At 47.3% G+C, this 18,306-nt stretch overlaps 1 protein-coding gene across 6 annotated transcripts in view; it reads right to left on the reverse strand.

Moving 5' to 3' along the window:
* The window catches only part of Atp2b4 (ATPase plasma membrane Ca2+ transporting 4), a 98,257-nt gene that overhangs the window by 18,015 nt on the left and 61,936 nt on the right, over window positions 1-18,306 (reverse strand). For 4 of the 6 annotated variants that reach the window (XM_052200424.1, XM_052200426.1, XM_052200425.1 and 1 more), the window contains 10 exons: window positions 17,818-17,946; window positions 16,438-16,473; window positions 14,930-15,091; window positions 11,885-12,099; window positions 11,111-11,353; window positions 10,018-10,259; window positions 8,972-9,203; window positions 7,970-8,149; window positions 7,178-7,265; window positions 5,928-6,034 (listed from right to left, as the gene is read on the reverse strand). In XM_052200424.1, coding sequence (XP_052056384.1) covers window positions 5,928-6,034; window positions 7,178-7,265; window positions 7,970-8,149; window positions 8,972-9,203; window positions 10,018-10,259; window positions 11,111-11,353; window positions 11,885-12,099; window positions 14,930-15,091; window positions 16,438-16,473; window positions 17,818-17,946 — 1,634 coding nt within the window. The remainder of the gene's footprint in view (window positions 1-5,927; window positions 6,035-7,177; window positions 7,266-7,969; window positions 8,150-8,971; window positions 9,204-10,017; window positions 10,260-11,110; window positions 11,354-11,884; window positions 12,100-14,929; window positions 15,092-16,437; window positions 16,474-17,817; window positions 17,947-18,306) is intronic. The other 2 variants (XM_052200427.1, XM_052200429.1) reach the window with 1 other exon arrangement.

Here is an 18,306-nt window from a genome sequence, read left to right on the forward strand (position 1 = left end):
CCCCCAGGAACTGGAGTTACAGGCAGCTGTGAGCCACCATGTGGGCGCTGGGAATAGAACCTCGGTCTTCAGGAAAGGAAGCCCATGTTCTCAATCTCTAAACATTTTTCCATCCATCTATTTTTTAATTTAAAATTATGCTTTTTAGTAATTTGATGATGCATTCCTTGTAAGATATATCTACAGATGAAAAACAATAAGAATAATACTTATATATACATGTACAGAATCACTAAACAATAATAACTAATTTAAAAAAGATAAATATTTAGCTCAGTGTGGTGGTACATGCATATAATTTCAGGACTTAGGAGGTTAAGGCAGGGGGATTGTGAGTTTAAGGCTTTCCTGGGCTACATAGTAAGGTTGGGGCCAACCTAGGCTCATAGTGAGATGCTATCTCAAAATAAAATAATAAAAGAATTTTTTAGTAATTATTTTATTATTGTTTTTTTATTGAATATATTTCCGTTTCCATTTCAAATGCTAAAACCTTTCCCAGTTTCCACCTCCCCCAAAACCCCCAACCCCTCTTCCCACCCCCTGCCTCCAAGTATATGCCCCTCCACCTGTTATTTTATAACTATTACACATTTTTTAGACAAAGTCAATAATTGCATTAACAGCATTAGAGGTCACAGGTTTTGTCTTAAGAACTGCAAATGTAAAATTAGGGTAGATAGAAACAAAGGAGAGAATTAGAAATAAAGCAGGAGGTTAGCACTCCAGAATGTTAGGTGAGAAACATAAAGACCACCAATTTAGGAAGCATTTGACCTTAAAAACAGGTATAGAAACACAGCTAGGCCACGAAAGCTCACTTCTTAGCTTCGGTATCCACTCGGTGGCATTTGACTTGGTAAGTGTGCTCAGAGGGGAGATGCACCTTTATGCTTTGATTGTATTCCCTAATATGGCCTGCCAATAAAACGAGGCAGGACATGCTGAGGGAATGCACGATACCAGGCCGGAGATAAGAAATAGGCTCAGCCAGGCAGTGGTGGCACACACCTTTAACAGAGCATCCAGGAAGCAGAGACAGGTAGATTTCTGTGAGTCGGAAGCCAGCATGGTCTATAGAGAGAGTTCCAGGACAGCCAGGGCTACACACAGAGGCCATGTCTCAATAAAACGAAAAAAAATAACCCCAACCCCAACAACAACAACAACAACCACAATGAGGCTCAAGCTCTCCGCAGTGTCTTATCAGGCAAGAAACAACAATGACAACTACGACGACAACAACAACAACAAGAAGCAATAAAAGACACCTAGGGTTACATCAAAAGGACTCATCAGACACTGAAGAAGTGACTGACACCTGGCTAATGAGGGATCAGTTTCAGCATCAAGACAGTAGTAAGGGTAATGGATTGAAACATATCGAATATATCTTCAATTTCCCTCACTTGGGCTGTAGGTACCTCAGTGGCAGAGTTCTTGTCTAGTACTGAATTTAATCCCAATACTGAAAAAAAATTCATGTGTTTGTAATAATACTTAAAAAAAATAAAGCAAGTAATCTGTGGTAAGGAAAGGAAACAAATCAAGCATTTAACCTGACTTTCATATAGGGACTGAAGCACAGAGTAAGGGAAATCTTTTGTGTAAGTAATCAAGCTAATAAATAAATAAAATTGGAACAGTGTCATTTCACAACCCTCCACTGAAATACAGAATCTGATTGCTTCTAGAACTAGTGTATAAAGACACAAGGGGCAAGCCAGGCATAGTGGTGTACACTGTGATTCCAGCACTGAGGAGGCTGAGGTAGGAGGATTGCTTCAAGTTTAAGGGTATCCTGGGCTACAGGCTGAGGGGAAGGCCAGATCATGTCACAAAATCCAAAATGAGGAATAAAAACAAAACAAAATGAAACAGACAGACAAACAAACAACAAATAAAACACACCAGATGGGGATACAGGACTCCCCAGCACTTGAGGGAGAGGCGGGCTTGGTCTATGTAGCCAGTTCCTGGCCAGTCAGGTACAGAGTGAGACCCTGTCTCACAAGAATCATTTGCCCTGCAAATTTGTTGACTTGAGTTTGGTTCTTGGATCACACAGTGGAAAGAGAAAACCAATTTTTAAAAACTGTTCTCTGACCTCCACACCCATACCTTGGTGGGTACACAGACACACCCAAACACACACACACACACACACACACACACACACACAGAAACACACACACACAGAAACACACACACAGACACAGAGACACCATACCACACACAGACACACACACAGAGACACACAGAGACACCACACAACACACACATACACACACACAGAGACACACACAGAGACACACAGAGACACTGCACAACACACATACAAACACACACAAACATACACACATACACACACAGAGACACACACACAGACACACTGCACAACACACACACACATACGCACACAAACACACAGAGATACACACACAGAGACACCACTTAACACATACACACACACACACACACACACACACACAAAGACAGACAGACACACACACACACACACACACACACACACACACACAACTGGTGTAGGGGAAGATGCAAACAAAGAGAAAAAGACAAAACCCCACCCCAAATCAAAACCAAGTGACCCAACCCAAATCAAAACCAAGTGACCCAACAATATTCAGGAGACTTGATATTACTTTAACACATTAAAGGAGACTACAGAAATACAACAGACACATTTGTGTTGTTCATTGTGTTGGGAAAGTAGTCTGTGTAGACAATAAACCCAGTTCCTTCAACATGAAATAGCAGGGACAAAGGTGGAAGGGAAGTGTGGAAAACCCGCAGCACAGTGGCCCTGAGGCCGCCGTCCTCACAACGGCTCACTTGCAAGGCTGGCTACTGAGAACTTGGTTCTCAGAGCTCTCCTGGTCAGCACTTAACTGGGACAGGGTGGTTCACTCCACCAAGTGTGTCCGGCCTTTGACACTGTGACAATACTGTCACCTATGACATTCACACTCCAGAAAGCCTGCATTGGAATTACAACAACAACAAACCCATATACACAACCCCCCACAAAGATCTCACGGTATTTAGAGTACATTTCACAGTTTCGTGTTGGGCCTGACTTATAGCATGCAGCCCACAGACTGCAGCTTTGACACACTTGCTATGCTGAAATAGTTTGGCTTCTACTTCCCTTTTGGGAGTCGAGTTCTGGTACAAGAGAGAAAGTTCCCCAAAGGCCAGTGCTGATAACAGCTTTGTGAGCTGAGTCTGACGGGATTCCCTGTTAGAAGCATTATACACACTGCTGACCTGTTGCAAATATGGAAGAATGGACTCCCCTCCCCCACCCCTACCTCCTGGCAGGGAGAGCACAAGGAGGCTGGCCATGGACTCCTCTGGGATTCTGCCAGTGTCCTTTTCTCTTGTGATCTAACTGTGTCCTCATCACCCATCTGTAACAAAACCCAGCCATGTCCACACAGTACTTAGTCCAGGCTCCACTGAGTCCTTCCAGCAAATTTGTGAATACAGGGACAGTCTTTGGGACATAGGCTGATATAAAAGTCAGCGCTTTCTTAAACATTTGGGCACATTAGGATCCTCAACTCCAGGTCTTCTGGTCCAGGAGCCTTGGGCGGCGCCTGAGCGCCTGCATTTCCACAGGTTTCCAGGTACTGCAGGTGCACTGGGAGTTGAGGTACATTCTTTTTAAAAATCATTTTATGTTCATGGTGTTTTGCCTGCATAGATGTATACACACCCTATGTGTGCATGGTGCCTGCCAGCAAAGGGATTCAGACGGCCTGGACTGGAGTCATGGATGCTTGCGAGTTGCTTTGTGGGTGCTGGGAACCGAACCTCCACCCTCTGTTAGAATAGACAGTGCTCTTCAACACTGAACTGTCTCTCCAGGGCCACACAGGACATGCTTTAAGAGCCACTGCTGCAGTCAAATGCTCTGGAAATCAGTCTGGCGGTTCCTCCAAAAACTGGGCACCTTACTTCCAGAAGATCCTGCTATACCACTCCTGGGCATATACCCAGAAGACTCCCCACCATGTAATAAGGATACATGTTCTACTATGTTCATAGCAGCCCTATTTGTAATTGCCAGATGCTGGAAAGAACCCAGGTATCCCTCAATAGAAGAGTGGATGCAAAAAATGTGGTATATCTACACAATGGAGTACTATTCAGCCATTAGAAACAATGAATTCATGAAATTCTTAGGCAAATGGATGGAGCTAGAGAATATCATACTAAGTGAGGTAACCCAGACTCAAAAGGTGAATCATGGTATGCACTCACTAATAAGTGGATATTAACCTAGAAAACTGGAATACCCAAAACATAATCCACACATCAAATGAGGTACAAGAAGAAAGGAGGAGTGGCCCCTGGTTCTGGAAAGACTCAGTGAAACAGTATTCAGCAAAACCAGAACGGGGAAGTGGGAAGGGGTGGGTGGGAGGACAGGGGAAGAGAAGGGGGCTTGCGGGACTTTCGGGGAGTGGGGGGGCTAGAAGAGGGGAAATCATTTGAAATGTAAATAAATTATAGTGAATAAAAAAAAAAAAAAAAAAAAAAAGAGCCACTGCTGTGGAGTCGGACTCCAGAGATGCCACAGACACCCATCAGGTGCGGATCCTATTTGGAGTCTGACCTCAAACTCAGAGATCTGACTGCCTCTGTCTCCCAAGAGAGCTGGGATTAAATAGGCGTGCACCACCAAAAACTGGCTGGAGTTGTCAGATTTTTTTCTTATGAGAAATTCTGTAATAATTTACACAGTTTATTGATATATATTATTTAGAGAAATATTTAAAAATTGTATGAATACAAATGACAAAATGACTTAGATTGACTACAAACTAATTCAGTTGGGTAGAGGAGGCTGGGGGGGGGTACTTACTGAGCAGAGAGAGATAGAGCCATTATATGATTCTAACTTCTTAAGCATATGATATTTAAAGTTTCTTAGAATTAAAACTGGTTTTGATTTTTGTTTTGTTTTAGAATTAACATGTTTTGTTCGTTAGATTTGTTTAGAGTTCCCTAGGAGTTGGAGAAATGGCTGGGTGGTTAGGAACACACGCTGCCCTTCTAGAGGATCAGAATTTGATACCTGGCCTTCATAGGTGTCAGAATGCTTGTGCATGTATTCACAAACAGACACACATATATAGATGTATTATAAAAACACTCGCCACAAAGGTAGGTTATTTTCTTCCTTTTTGAGATATAGCCTTACTATGTATTCAAGCTGGGCTGGAACTGCCTGTGGAACAGGCTGGTCTTAAACCCGAGATCCTCCTGCCTCAACCTCCCAAATGTTGGGATTACAGGTGTATACCTCCAACCCCTTCCCCCAACATACCCCCCCATCTTCCTAAATCCCCCCCACTGCTTAGATCTCCACAACAGTTAGTTATGGATGGAAGACTAGGGCCATACGTTACTTCAATGTGAGGATGCATTTTGTATTCTGGAGCTCCAGAATCCACTGCTGTGCTTGCAACAACCATCAAACCTCCACCAGCACCTTAAAAACCTTAAACCAAACCAAACCAAGCCCCCAAATACTTCTAGTGCCTACCCTACCTTACTGAAGCAAGATGGGTCTTTGGAATATTTGGACTTTTAAAGGAACTTGCCAAAAGATTCAGATACTCGTGACCTCCAATGTGAAGAGCACAGCACTGACCATAGTCTCTGTGGAAGCTGACTTTTCCGTCATTCACCCAGGCAAACAGTGTCACCACAGCGCTCTTGCTTTTCCAGGTAAGCCTCCCTGCCATTCCCTGGACAACCAGTGCCTGGTTTTCACACACACTGCTGGCCAGGTCAGTAGGAGATGGAGGTGTCGGGGGAGAGCACGGGTGGGATTCGAAGGCATAGGAAGCAGACGCTTGGCTCCTGATGGAGAAGGTGACCCAGGGGGAACTTACCATAGCAAAACCGACATCTGCTTTCTTTAGAGCGGGTCCGTCATTTGTTCCATCACCGGTGACAGCCACCACCTGCCGATGGTCCCCAACAGTGCTGTCAATGATACCTGGGAAAAAAGAGATGCGACAGTGAACACACACGTGCCACCTGAGGCCATGGGGGAGGGACTGCTTTCCAGGAAAGAGACACTTCCTGTCTTCTCCCCTGGCTCTACCATTCCGCCTCTACTCTCTTGCCTTCCTTGTCTCTTTGCTGCTGGGTCGGTCTACAGTACCACCCACAGGTAATAGATTTGCCGAGGTCACTCTGAGCTGAGAAAGCTAACCTTCATCCAGTACCTTACACAGCTGCTAGGTAGCTGGGAAAGCGTGAAATGGCTTTGACATCTGGGTTCAAAGGGTACCTACCACTTCAGCTAGGGATTAACACTCCCACTCTCAGCTCTAGAGAGCTGTGGTGGCCTACCCCTTAATCCCAGTACTTGGGAAGTAAAGGCAGGAGAATCAGGAGTTCGAGGTCATCTTCAGCCATATAGGGAATTTGAGGTCAATCTGGGCTACATGACAACTGTACCATCCTCTCTCCCAAGCAAACAACTAAAGAACTCCCAAGCCCTACTAAAACTGCAAACCAAAACACTCAACTCTAGTTTATCACAAACTTGCCAGGAGCTCAGCTGTTTGCCAAACTCAATGTTCTCCCCACTAGCTGGGGACCACTCCTAGGATTCCTTACTGGGACCGGAAAGGAGTTTGGCTGATGGCTCATTTTATTTTGAGACAAGGTTCCACATAGCTCAGGCTGGCCTTGAACTCACTATGTTGCTGAAGATGACCTTGAACCCAGATAAACTTGTTCTTCTGCCTTTACCTCTTAAATTCTGGGATCACAGGTGTATGTCGCCATGCTTAACTCTTCAATGGGTATGCCTTTTCTCTTCCTCCTCCTCCTCTTCCTCCTCATCTTCCTCCTCCTCCTTCTCTTCCTCCTCCTTCTCCTCCTCCTCCTCTTCTTCTTCTTCTTCCTCTTCTTCTTTTTCTCCTCCTCCTCCTCCACTACCACCTCCTCCTCTTCCTCCTCCTTCTTCTTTTGAGGGCAGTGCTGGGAATTGAACTCAGGGCCTTGTGCACACTAAGCAAGCACTCTGCCACTGGCTACATCTCTAGCTGCGCCAAGGATGGCTCGTTATCTGATTTTACCCTGGCTTGCCCTCACAAACGACGGCAGGCTGAATACAGTCCAACCTCACCTTTCACCAGTGTGTGCTTGTCCGTGGGAGAAGACCGTGCCAGCACCCGAAGCTTCGGCCAGATCTTGTCTAGCTTTTCTTGTTCCACCTGCCGATACCAGAGGCACCTCAGTCAGCTGAACTCAGAGCAGCTTATTCAGAGAGATCTTACTCCTCCACACAACCCCAGCTTCCACGAGAACTGCAGCTTTAAAACCTGGGAGGATCCTTATTCCCTGCCCACCCTACCCCACACCCCAGGAGATGAAATAGCTAATATGGCTTCACTGATGGGGACCATGTAGGGCTTTCTTTTCTTTTCCTTCCCAATTTCCTATATAGAAGCAATCCTTAATGCTTAGCCTCATTATAGGAGGACGGTCCAGGTTAACCCTTGGCTCAGGTGGCTACCATGAGCTGCTGGGGGCTTAGGTCTGAGTCCATGTAGACCAGGAAACTGTTGTCTATTCTGTATTCCTAGTGCATTGAAGCACAAGCCCATGCCACCCTCAGCCACGGGGTGGTGACATTGGAGGGGTGAGGTAGGGAGAAAGCAGCACACACAAAAATTATTCTTTGAGTTAAAGGAACAGAAAAATGAAGATGTTAGTAATTCTGTGCCCCCCACAGGTAACTGAACAAAGACAAGAGGACTCCCCATTCACTGTTGAGTGGCTGTGGTGGGAAGGGATGTCTCCCGATGGACTGATTTCAGTTTAGAAGCCACCCACGTGCTTCCACAAGCCCAGATGCTACACACTAGAACCAGCCATTCCCTTGAAAGCACTGCCCTTGCTGTTCCCTCAGACTCACCTCACCCTTCTCATTGCGGATAAGTCTGTTGAATTCTTTGCCTTCCAGGCACAAGAAGTCTTCTCCAGGAGTCAAAATGCCACATTTGGTGGCGATAGCCCGGGCTGTGTTGACATTATCACCTGTCACCATTCTGACAGTAATGCCAGCCCGTTTGCATTTGGCAATTGCCTCTGGTACCTAAGGGGAGCAAAGAAAAAAAGGGAAAATGGTCGTGAGCTTGGTGATGCGTGGCCCTCCCTGGCTCAGCTCTTGCTTCAGGCAACACAGAACAGGGGCTCTGTCTGAGTCCCTTTATAGTGCTCAGTGTCCCTTGCTAATGTTCATCTCATAGAGGATATTTACATTTCACTCATGATCTCCTAGGTTGAAGGGGAATTTGCTTTGGGAGGCAGATGGGCCTCCCTTTTCTTCAGGGTCCCTGGGAGGCCTGGTCAGCGTCTGGTGATGTGGCCACTCATTTCTTTCCCACAAGCAGCTCTAACCGCTCTCTCCCCATGTGGTCCAGCCTCCAACCCGTGAGCTTATTCACAGGACGCCCTCACCATTCTAGCTTTTGAAATTCCTCTGGCACCTAGAATAGTGTTCTGCACACAGCGACTGCTCAAAAAAGAATCTGTCGGTTGAATGAAGGTAGCCGAAGAGTAAGTTGTCCTCTGGGTAATTCTGACCGTGACTATTCCTACTAACCAAGCAATAAGCCCAACCAAATCATCAGTGCCTGCCCCTTAGATAGCCTAAGGCCAGGTATGCTGCCTTCTGCTGACGTGGCCCTCCACAACTGATATGGAAAGGAGGTACTGGAGTCGTCCGGCTCTGTAAGCGACTAGCAGTTAGGCAACGGGTCACGGCTACGTCAGATCTTCACACCTGCTTCCTATGACTCCCAGGTGGCACATGTGGTTACACTGGACCCTGGACCCTAAGCAGTAGTCAGTGGGGAAACAAGCACTTCTGCTTCCTTGCCCTTTTCTCTTCCCTTCAGGAATGGGCAAGCCTTACCTCTGGGCGCACAGGATCCTCAATGCCCACCACTGCGATGCAGATCAGCGAGGTGACGATCTCATTCTCGTTTTCCCATGAGGGCTCTGCACCATCAAAATCTCGGTAGGCTATGCAGATAGTCCGGAGTCCTTCACTGGCCATGGGCTCAATGACATTGCGTACCATATTATCTCGGTCCTTACTTCTGAACGGTACAATTTCTCCTTCCTTGTTCAGGATTCGATCACACCTGGGGAGGGGCACCGTCAGAAATCAGTGTCTGCCTTCCCTCTCAACACGCTCCAACAACCACACTATCACAGGCATTAAGGCGATTCTGTAGTATTCCTATAGTCACACACACACATCATCATCATCATCATCATCTCTCTCTCTCTCTCTCTGTCTCTCTCTCTCTGTCTCTCTCTCTCTGTTTTGAGACAGAGACAGAGTATCCCAGAATGACCTTGAATTTGTAACCCTCCCACCTTAGTCTCCCTTTGCCTTGGATCATAGGTGGCGACATACTTAAGTTGGCTTGGCTGTACCAACCTACAGGCAGCTTAGCCACCTTTAAAGGTCTATCACATGTGTTCAGACTCCAGAGTGAGAGAGGGAGCGAAGAAGCAACACTGTTAGCTCTAGGTCCGTGCAAGGCATCTCATGCTCACCAACTCCTTTGAGCACGGAGACATGGGGCATATCCTGACTACCTCCGTGAACTCACTAGGAAACGGGAGAGTCAGGCTGGTCCAGGCTGAATCCTGGCTGTGGCACTGTTAGCTGCTCTTTCTATGGGAAAGTCACGCAGTGTCACTGCGTTTATTTCTTCCTCTGTAAAATGGGTCAAAATGGTACCCACCTTGCTGAGATGGGAAGGTTTATTAAAGGAGTCAGCAAAGTCTTAAAAGCAACCACTGTCCTGAGTAAAAGCTCAGCTGTCACTACCTGGCTGCAGGGTCACTCATCCTTCAGGCTGCTTTGGCATGGTCCCTCAGGTGTTCCTGGTGGGGGGTGGGGGTAGGGAGGATTTCAAAGGGGAAAATTGGAGGAAGGGGGCTCACTTGCGCAGCATTATCTCAGAGGCGCCCTTGCTGAACATGCGGAAGCCCCCTTCCGGCTTCCTGATGACAGTGCTCATGGACTTGCGCACTGAGTTGAAGGTGTACACCTTGAAGATCTTCTCCTCAGGCACCTCATTGCGAACTGCCTGGTAGTCCTGTTTCAGGTCTGTGACGAAGCCCAGCAGCCCACACTCTGTCTTGTTGCCTACCTGCCGGGGTAGGCCTCCCTCCTTTTCTGGAGGCTGAGAGAGAAAAGGAAAAACAGAAACAAAACCAGACACAGAATGAACGAGTGAGATCTCTGGACCAGAGAGAGGACTTGGACAGGTCAACTTGGTAGGCACACCACTGCCCACAGGGGAGGCGCCGTTTGCCGTTCTTTCAAAAGTGATGCTGACTCACAGCCAAATAGGACTTGGGGAACGTTACAGCTACCCTATGGTAATGAGGTGTCTCATGCCCTGGAAGTCATATCCTAAAGCTCTCCCTGTTTCTGGAAAATGAGTAATTAAATCTGGGCCAGTGCAAGTCTGCTGGAGACACTGCCATATCCTTACCCTGACCATGTTCAGCCAGGAGTAGGAGACAGATTGTAGGATGGCACCTCAGATGGAGTGAATAATAGGGGGTGTGGTGGGTTGGGTAAGCACGGCCCCCGTAGGCCCATAGATTTGAATCCTTGGCCCCCAGTTGGCAGAACTGTTTGGGAAGGGTTGGGAGGTGATGTCTTGTTAGAGGTGTGCCAATGGGGTTTGGGGGGCCTTTGAGGTTTCAGACACACTTAGGTCCTCCCCAGTGTGCCCTCTGCCTCCTGCTCATGGATGGGGATGAGCCCTCAGCAACCACTCCAGGGCTATGCTTGCCCACCTGCTGCCGCGTTGCCTGCTATGAGAGTCATGAGCTCTAACCCTTGGAAAGTGTAAGCCCCCAATAAACGTTTTCTTCTATAGGCTGCTTTCTTCTATAGATTGCTTTGGTCATGGGGTATGAGCACAGTCATAGAAAAGGAACTAGGACAGAAGATTTATCTCTGGCAAAATGAATATCGATTCCCCGTCACCCGTCCCAGGTGCCCAGCAATGGCAGAGCTCACCAGAATCTTTGAAGTGTAAGCACAGTTGATAGAAATGCCATTGACTATGAGCTCCAGAACCTTGGGTGGTAAGACATCCGGTTTGGGGATCTGGCGGTAGTGAGTGTTCCCAACGTAAGCTTGTACCACTGTCATGCGGTTCATGGTCAGCGTGCCTGTCTTGTCGGAGCAAATGGCTGTAGCGTTGCCCATAGTCTCACAAGCATCCAAGTGCCGTACCAAGTTGTTGTCCTTCATCATTTTCTACAAAAGGAAAGAGGGCGGAGTTGAAAGAGGACCAACAGAGTCCCCACAGACGCAGGTCAAAGGCTAAGTCCTAGTCGACATTTCTCACGTGAGTTCTAGGCCTGCACAAAGATGCATGACGTCATGTTTGTGATACTTTAAGACCCTACTCATCTATTTAAACAACCAACTGAAATGGCCATCCCTCAGAGCCAAGGATTTCTGCTCATGGGCGACTCCCTAAAGTGTCTAAAGGCCAGAAGAGCGAGCTATTATTTATTTATTTAAATATTATTTACTTATTATTATTTATATGAGTACACTGTAGCTGTCTTCAGACACACCAGAAGAGGGTATAAGGTCTCATTATGGATAGTTGTGAGCCACCACGTGGTTGCTGGGAATTGAACTCAGGACCTCTGGAAGAGCAATCAGTGCTCTTAACCACTGAGCCATCTCCCCAGTCCCTAAGCTTATCCTTTAACTGAAGGGCATATGGTACCCTCCCTTTCTGTCTCTCCTTCAGGGACAGCATTCTTCTAGGCTTACCTTTACAGAATAGGCCAGGGAGATGGTGACAGCCAGTGGCAGCCCCTCTGGCACAGCCACTACCAATACAGTGACTCCGATGATGAAGAACTTGACAAAATACTGGATGTAGACAGGAGTGCACTCAGGAAGCCACGTTCGGCGCTGTATCACGAAATTGTCAACCACAAAGTATAGAATCAAGATGACAACTGTGAGGACAGACATGATCAGACCTGTCCAGGGCAACAAGGTACATGAACAGGGGTTAGCTTGCTACACTCGTTCTAGAATTTTTAAAGCCATATAAGCTTTGGGCAGTTATATTAAAATCTCCCCATTCTGTTGCTTGAATATAATGACATTATGGGTTTTTTTGTTTGTTTTACAGAACAAAATTTCTGAGCATAGTGGTTCCAAAGATACAGATTCTGTTCTTAGCACATCACCAACCTGACACATACTCTTGTGTTAGTTGTAAAGTCTCTATGGGTTGAATTGCTAATTTAACTTCTTCAATCATAAATAAGAGGTTTTGCTGGGCTATGGTGGCATATATCTGCAATTTCAGCACTAAAGAGACAGAGGCAGGAAGATCATACATTCAGGCCAGCTTGATCTATAAACAAATTACTCCCTGCCCCCAAACTCCTAAAATCCGACCAAACCAAAAAAAAAAAGGGGGGGGGGAGTAGAGTATGCTAGGACACGGGCTTCCTCCTAAAAGAGGTACCTTACTTTTTGTTTTGTTTTTAAAGATTTATTTATTATATGTAAGCACACTGTAGCTGTCTTCAGACACACCAGAAGAAGGTGTCAGATCTCATTATGGATGGTTGTGAGGCACCATGTGATTGCTGGGATTTGAACTCAGGACCTTGGGAAGAGCAGTCAGTGCTCTTAACCGCTGATCCATCTCTTACTTGTAAATGGCCGGATTCCACAGCCTGAAGAAACGAGGTTGCATCTTCATTCAGAGAACTAGAACTAGCCCCACCCCCCACGCCCACAGAGAACTAGGAAGCAGACCATAGTGACTTGAGCGCTCTTTATCATGCACGCAACAGTAACCGTTACATCACTCAATGTAAAGCTTCCTGCCAGAATCCCCCAAGTTTTGATTTTTCCTCCTTTTCTTACTGGGTCATGGCCTTGAGGCCCTTTCTTCTAATAAACTGCAACATCTAAAGGAGATTGTGTGTTGGCTACGGCTGCACATGGATCAGCTGCCGCTGCTTTATTAGTAATTCTGTTCTGTTAACAAGGTGGTCTACATTTTATGATTGTGTTTACCAAGCAGCAACTGCGTCTGCCCACTTAGTAGTAGCTTACAACTTTGACTTTCCCTCCTCCAATGGTCTGTGAAAGTTCCACGCCCTGGTTACAGGGTGTTCCCACAGTGCTAGCACACATTGACTACATGATTTCTCCTATCACAGTATGGCATAAAGAGGACAAAGAGGCTAACACAGAGCCTGCAACAAGGCCAGCCAGACCTTCACAGCCGAGTCTCTATAGCCCTAGGAGATAGCTACTATTGTTCCTCCTGTTTCAAAGAAGAGAAAGCTAGGGGTCAGTGAAGCTTCTGATAGAAGACACGGCACGGTGGCCATCCCAATTTGCTAGAGATACAACAATTTCTGGGACTTTCAGTGAGAAAAGTGTGGGATAGCTTGTCACCTTACATATTTGGGAGGAAATCAGTGGCCATTCTGAGGGTTGAGGATTAATGTGTACCCATCAGCAGCACAATATTTGGGGGACACTCATATGGAAGCCATCTGGCTCTGATGCTTTGGGGGATTCACTGCAAAGCCATGGGGAATAATGCCAATGAAGGCAGATTAGTTTGGGTTTGGATTGATTAAGGCTAGGACTAGCGTAAGGAAGCAAGGTAGCTATGGTAAAAATTTAGGGAATCTCTCCCTCCATCTCCCTGTCTGTCTCCCTCTCCTTCTCCCTGTCTCTCTTTCTGTGGGTTGGAAGGCATCTTGCATATGTCACCCTAGCCTAGCTTGATTTGTGAAATAAGAAATTGGAGACCAGTGGGCAATCTCTAGGTAATTTTTATCCCCAAGGAAGAATGAGGCAGGGACGAGGAGAAGACTTGGGCTCCTCGGGGAATCTATTTGTTTCTGACCTGGGTACCTGGCTCAAAAACTGGCTTGTGTCCTCACAGCTCATCCACAGAGAGTCTATACATAGGATTTCGAGGTAGTCAGAATAAGCTACGGGACTGAAATGAGATGGCTAGGTCACCTCCAGGACTTTCTGTGATACTTAGTGCTTGCTGTCCAGTAAGACAGCTACTGGACACATGTGGCTTCTCAGGAGCAGGCTGTAGATGGTGACTGCTGTTGTGTCTATCACAGATCCTTGGAGACTCTCAGGCCCCGCCATAGACTTTGTGAAGGTAGTCTGCACTTTAGCAAGGACATCTGGAGAATTGTGCCCAGAGAGGCTTGCTGAATATAGTGGTGGCAAACAGAAGTCGGAGGTCACAGAATACTCACTGATAGACCACACCTCAAGGGAAAGCACACAAGGGAACCATCCTCTGGTACCTCTTCCAGCTGCTCCCCTTGGCCAGAGGGTGGCAGGGAAGTGTAGGGGTGAGCAATGGAGAAGCCACTTGTCACTCAAGCTATGAGACCCTTCTTGTGAGTAGACTAACTGGTCTTCTTTGGTCTCAATCTTTACTGTGTATTTATTGCTCCATGCTGGGCCACAAGATTCCACAACCAAGGAGGAACTGCCTGAAGCAAACTCTGTCCTTGGAAGGATTCCAGGACAGGTGAAAGTTCTTAAGGCTGCCTTCCTATTAGCATGACACCCCCCCCCACACCCCTCAATATTTGGATGAAAGAGACCTCAGGCTATTAACCTTTCTACACAGGAGGAAATTTCATTCCTTCCAAGCCCAACAGTGTCTAAAGATGCAGCTCTCTAAACCTTGGGAACCACTCGGATGCCAGTCCAGCCTGATGTGGTGGGATGGAGGCAGTAACAGCCAGCACATGGGACAACACTTCAGACCTGCACTGGGAGACAGGCTTAGCCACTCACCCGCCTTCCCGATCTGTACAGCCAGGCGTGTGAGCTTGCCCTGCAGCACCGACTTCTCCTTTTTGGGTACCCTGATTATTTTCTTCTCCTTCTCCTCACTGTCGAGCCCCTCCTGGCTGTTGAGTGGCTGGATTTCCAAGGCCACTCCGTCCTGAGTCTTTGCTAGGGTAGACAGACGAACACAGCAAGTGAATAGACAAGTATGTCGCAGGGAATGGCAGGCAGGCGGAAGGCAAGATGCCCTTCTGTCTTCTTCCTGGAATGTTCCTTAGGCCCCTGATTGCTCCTCACCCATGCCAGACACAGGACTCCACTAGGGCCTTTGGGACATGTCTATCAGCTGGAGATGGGGTGGCAGATGCTTCTCAGGTCTAGATTTCCTCTTTACAACAACTTCCTGGCGCCCCTCAGAGCCACACGCTGACAGGTTTATATCAATAAGGGGATTAATCACATCGCCATCCATCCCCTTAATAAGCATCCTCTCTAGAGTCCAGAGCTTAAAACAGGGAATGATTACTGTAGAAAGGGACCAAAGGGAAACTCTAGTCGATGTTTCTAGAACATAAGGGTCCTAGCCTATTCTGTTAAAAGCTCCCCTTCCCCCAATCAGGGAAGAAAGACAGATGCTCACCCCACCACTCCCAAGATCAAAGTTATTTTTCAGCTTCTTTTATAAGTTGAAGGACAAGGGAAGAAGGAGGACCAGAGCAGGACCTGAGTTGAGTATTTTGTCAGGGGGAAGAAAAGAAGCCCCTCTAAAGACACAGAGTAGGCAAAGCAGAGATGCGCGGGCACTTCAAACCCAGGGCGTCCCCTTTCGAAGAAGAATAAAGAAACCTGACATTCAAGTTCTTTCTCCTTAAGCCCTGGTGGTTTTATTTCTGAAGAACACTATGATGTGTGTAATCAACTTTAGGAGCTGTTCTCAAGACCATTTCCTGCTGGTGCCCCCCTCAATGTCACTGTTTGCTGGAGTTACGGTCTCTTCTGTCTGATGCACAAACAAGACGTGGATGGGATGCAGACACAGCCACCAAGAGAAAGAGACACAATCAGGAGGGACAAAACACCATGGCAAGAACAAAGAAAGAAGTGGGCAGAGAGGCAGAGGGAGACGTCTCTTTCCAAAGCCTCTGAGCAGACGAACAGGGAAGAAATACAGACCAGAAGACACCCATGAGGCGGCTAGCAGAGGAGGGTGCAGGGACTGCCTGGCCAACACCCTCCACCACGACTTCCAACCCAGAAACTGCCGCAGCCGCTGCGGACAGTGAAGCAGAGAAGAGCGGAAGAATTCTGGACATTGCTTCCTCAAGCCAACAGCAGAGGGTGCTGCTGTTCTGCCTTGGGCCCACCCCCAGATCTCTGCACCGTCCTCAGGATGAGGCACTGGGTCACAGCAGCAGATAACAGATTATGGAGAGGGCAGGGAGACAGACGACCTGGAGAGGTCTGGTTTGAGCGTGCGCAGGTAGAGATGGAACATGAGTGGGTGGAGAGGTTACCTTTGTTGCGATTTTCAGGGACTCCTTGTTTTTTACCTGTTTGAACAAGAAAGAAAAAAGCGGGGTGGAGACCCAAAGTAACTAGTAAAGAGATGATCTGATATCCAATTCTGTCCTTTCCGGGCACAGAAGGGTTGCAGCGAAGGAGGTCTGTGGGGCAGGGGGATACTTGGAAAGGAAGCTTGCGTCTCTGCTCATTCATCCTTCCTAGCGATTCAAATGAATCCTCGGGAATCCAAGCATCAGACAGCTGCACATGTGGTCATGCCTGAGCTCCTCCTGCAGCTAGGAGGGGGGTGCTCCTGTCCTGAGTGATAGCACTTGAGAAAATGGGGGTGGGAGTTACGGAGAGAGAGGCTGGAAATATTTGTCCACGTCAAGGCCCTAAAAATGCATCTCCAGGACAATTCAAGAAGCCCCAGGCGAGCTTCCTAGGTGTTCTACTGAGGGCAGCTGTCACAACCAATGGTTGGGTTCTGAAAGATTGTTTCTCTTACATGAGCTTCTCTCTACTAAGTACCTAAGATGATTCTTAGCCAAGTGCTAGAAACCCTTTTCTCCCCACAGGAAGAAGGAATGCTCAGAAAAAGGCCCGAGTCTGGTTTTCACATCTGGGTCTCTTTCTCCTGGTAGTCCTACCTCAGGAAGAAGCGAGTGCCCAAGACTAGTCTAACTGTGGGACAGACACGGTCCCTCCATTCCCACTCTTCTAGCTGTGCCTCTCTTCAGCGGAGAGCCCACAGTTTTCGTGGGATCCACATTTTGCTTTGAGTCACTGCCCTCTCAGCTGTGACGGTTCATTTTACCCCCTCAGTCCTTGAGGAAGAGGGGAAGGAAAGAGGAGGACGACGTGGGGCGGTTTGGCTAGAGCACTTACCTGCTCATTCAGGCTAGGGCCAACTCAACCCCTCACAACCTACCAAAGACACAGGGATTAAGGAGATGCAGTCTGACGTGAGGGATTTGAGCCAGGGTTCAGTGGTTTTCATCGGCGCTCCTCAGAGACACAAGGTCGACAAGTGTGTGTGTGTGTGTGTGTGTGTGTGTGTGTGTCTTCATATATGTCTATGTACTATGAGTATGCCTGGTGTCCACACAGGCCAGAAGAGAGCATAGGATCCCCTGGAACTAGAGAGTTGTCAATGGTTATTGACAGCCATGTGGGTCCTAAAGACTGAACTCAGGTCCTTGGCAAGAATAAGTGCTCTTAACTACTGAGTCATCTCTCCAGCCACACAACTGACATCTGCATCTGGCGAGGAGTCTGGGTATCTGTTGCTTCGCCCCAGCAGACTTTCCTGACAGCATTTCCGTCTGGATCTGCTCTCTGACCTTTAGTTCATAGAGATGAGAGAGAATCTCATTTGGCAGACCCCCTACCTTTCTTCTTCTTGTCATCATCATCCTCTTCCTCACTAGCCCCTAAGAGGGTGAAGATGATCCCAGTCTGGGAGTTGACCCCAACAGCTGTCACTACCATCCGTCCAGAACCTTCCATCACATGAGTCCCTACAAAAGGAAAGGGAGAAGGCGATGAGTGCTGACTGATGTTCTCAGCTGTGATCTGCTATGAAATACAAACCTGAGAGCACGGTGCCGCCTTTCCTCTGTGGATTACAACTTATTTAGTAGGCAGTGAGACAAAGCTAGGAGATGATCCCATTTAAAACAGTCTAAGGAGACAGAGGTTAAGGTTAACATATTAACTTTATACCATCTTCCCAAACAAGACAGTGCCTGCAACACTTGACGAAATACAACTTTCAGGTTCCTGATATCCCTGCATCAGAACCACTCATATTTCTACTCCATCTCAACCCAAAAGAAAAAGAGAAGATGGAGGCAATAGAGGGAAGAGGGTCCAGAACC

Source organism: Apodemus sylvaticus, chromosome 12 (genome assembly GCF_947179515.1).
Source record: "Apodemus sylvaticus chromosome 12, mApoSyl1.1, whole genome shotgun sequence".
Taxonomy (NCBI): Eukaryota; Metazoa; Chordata; class Mammalia; order Rodentia; family Muridae; genus Apodemus; species Apodemus sylvaticus.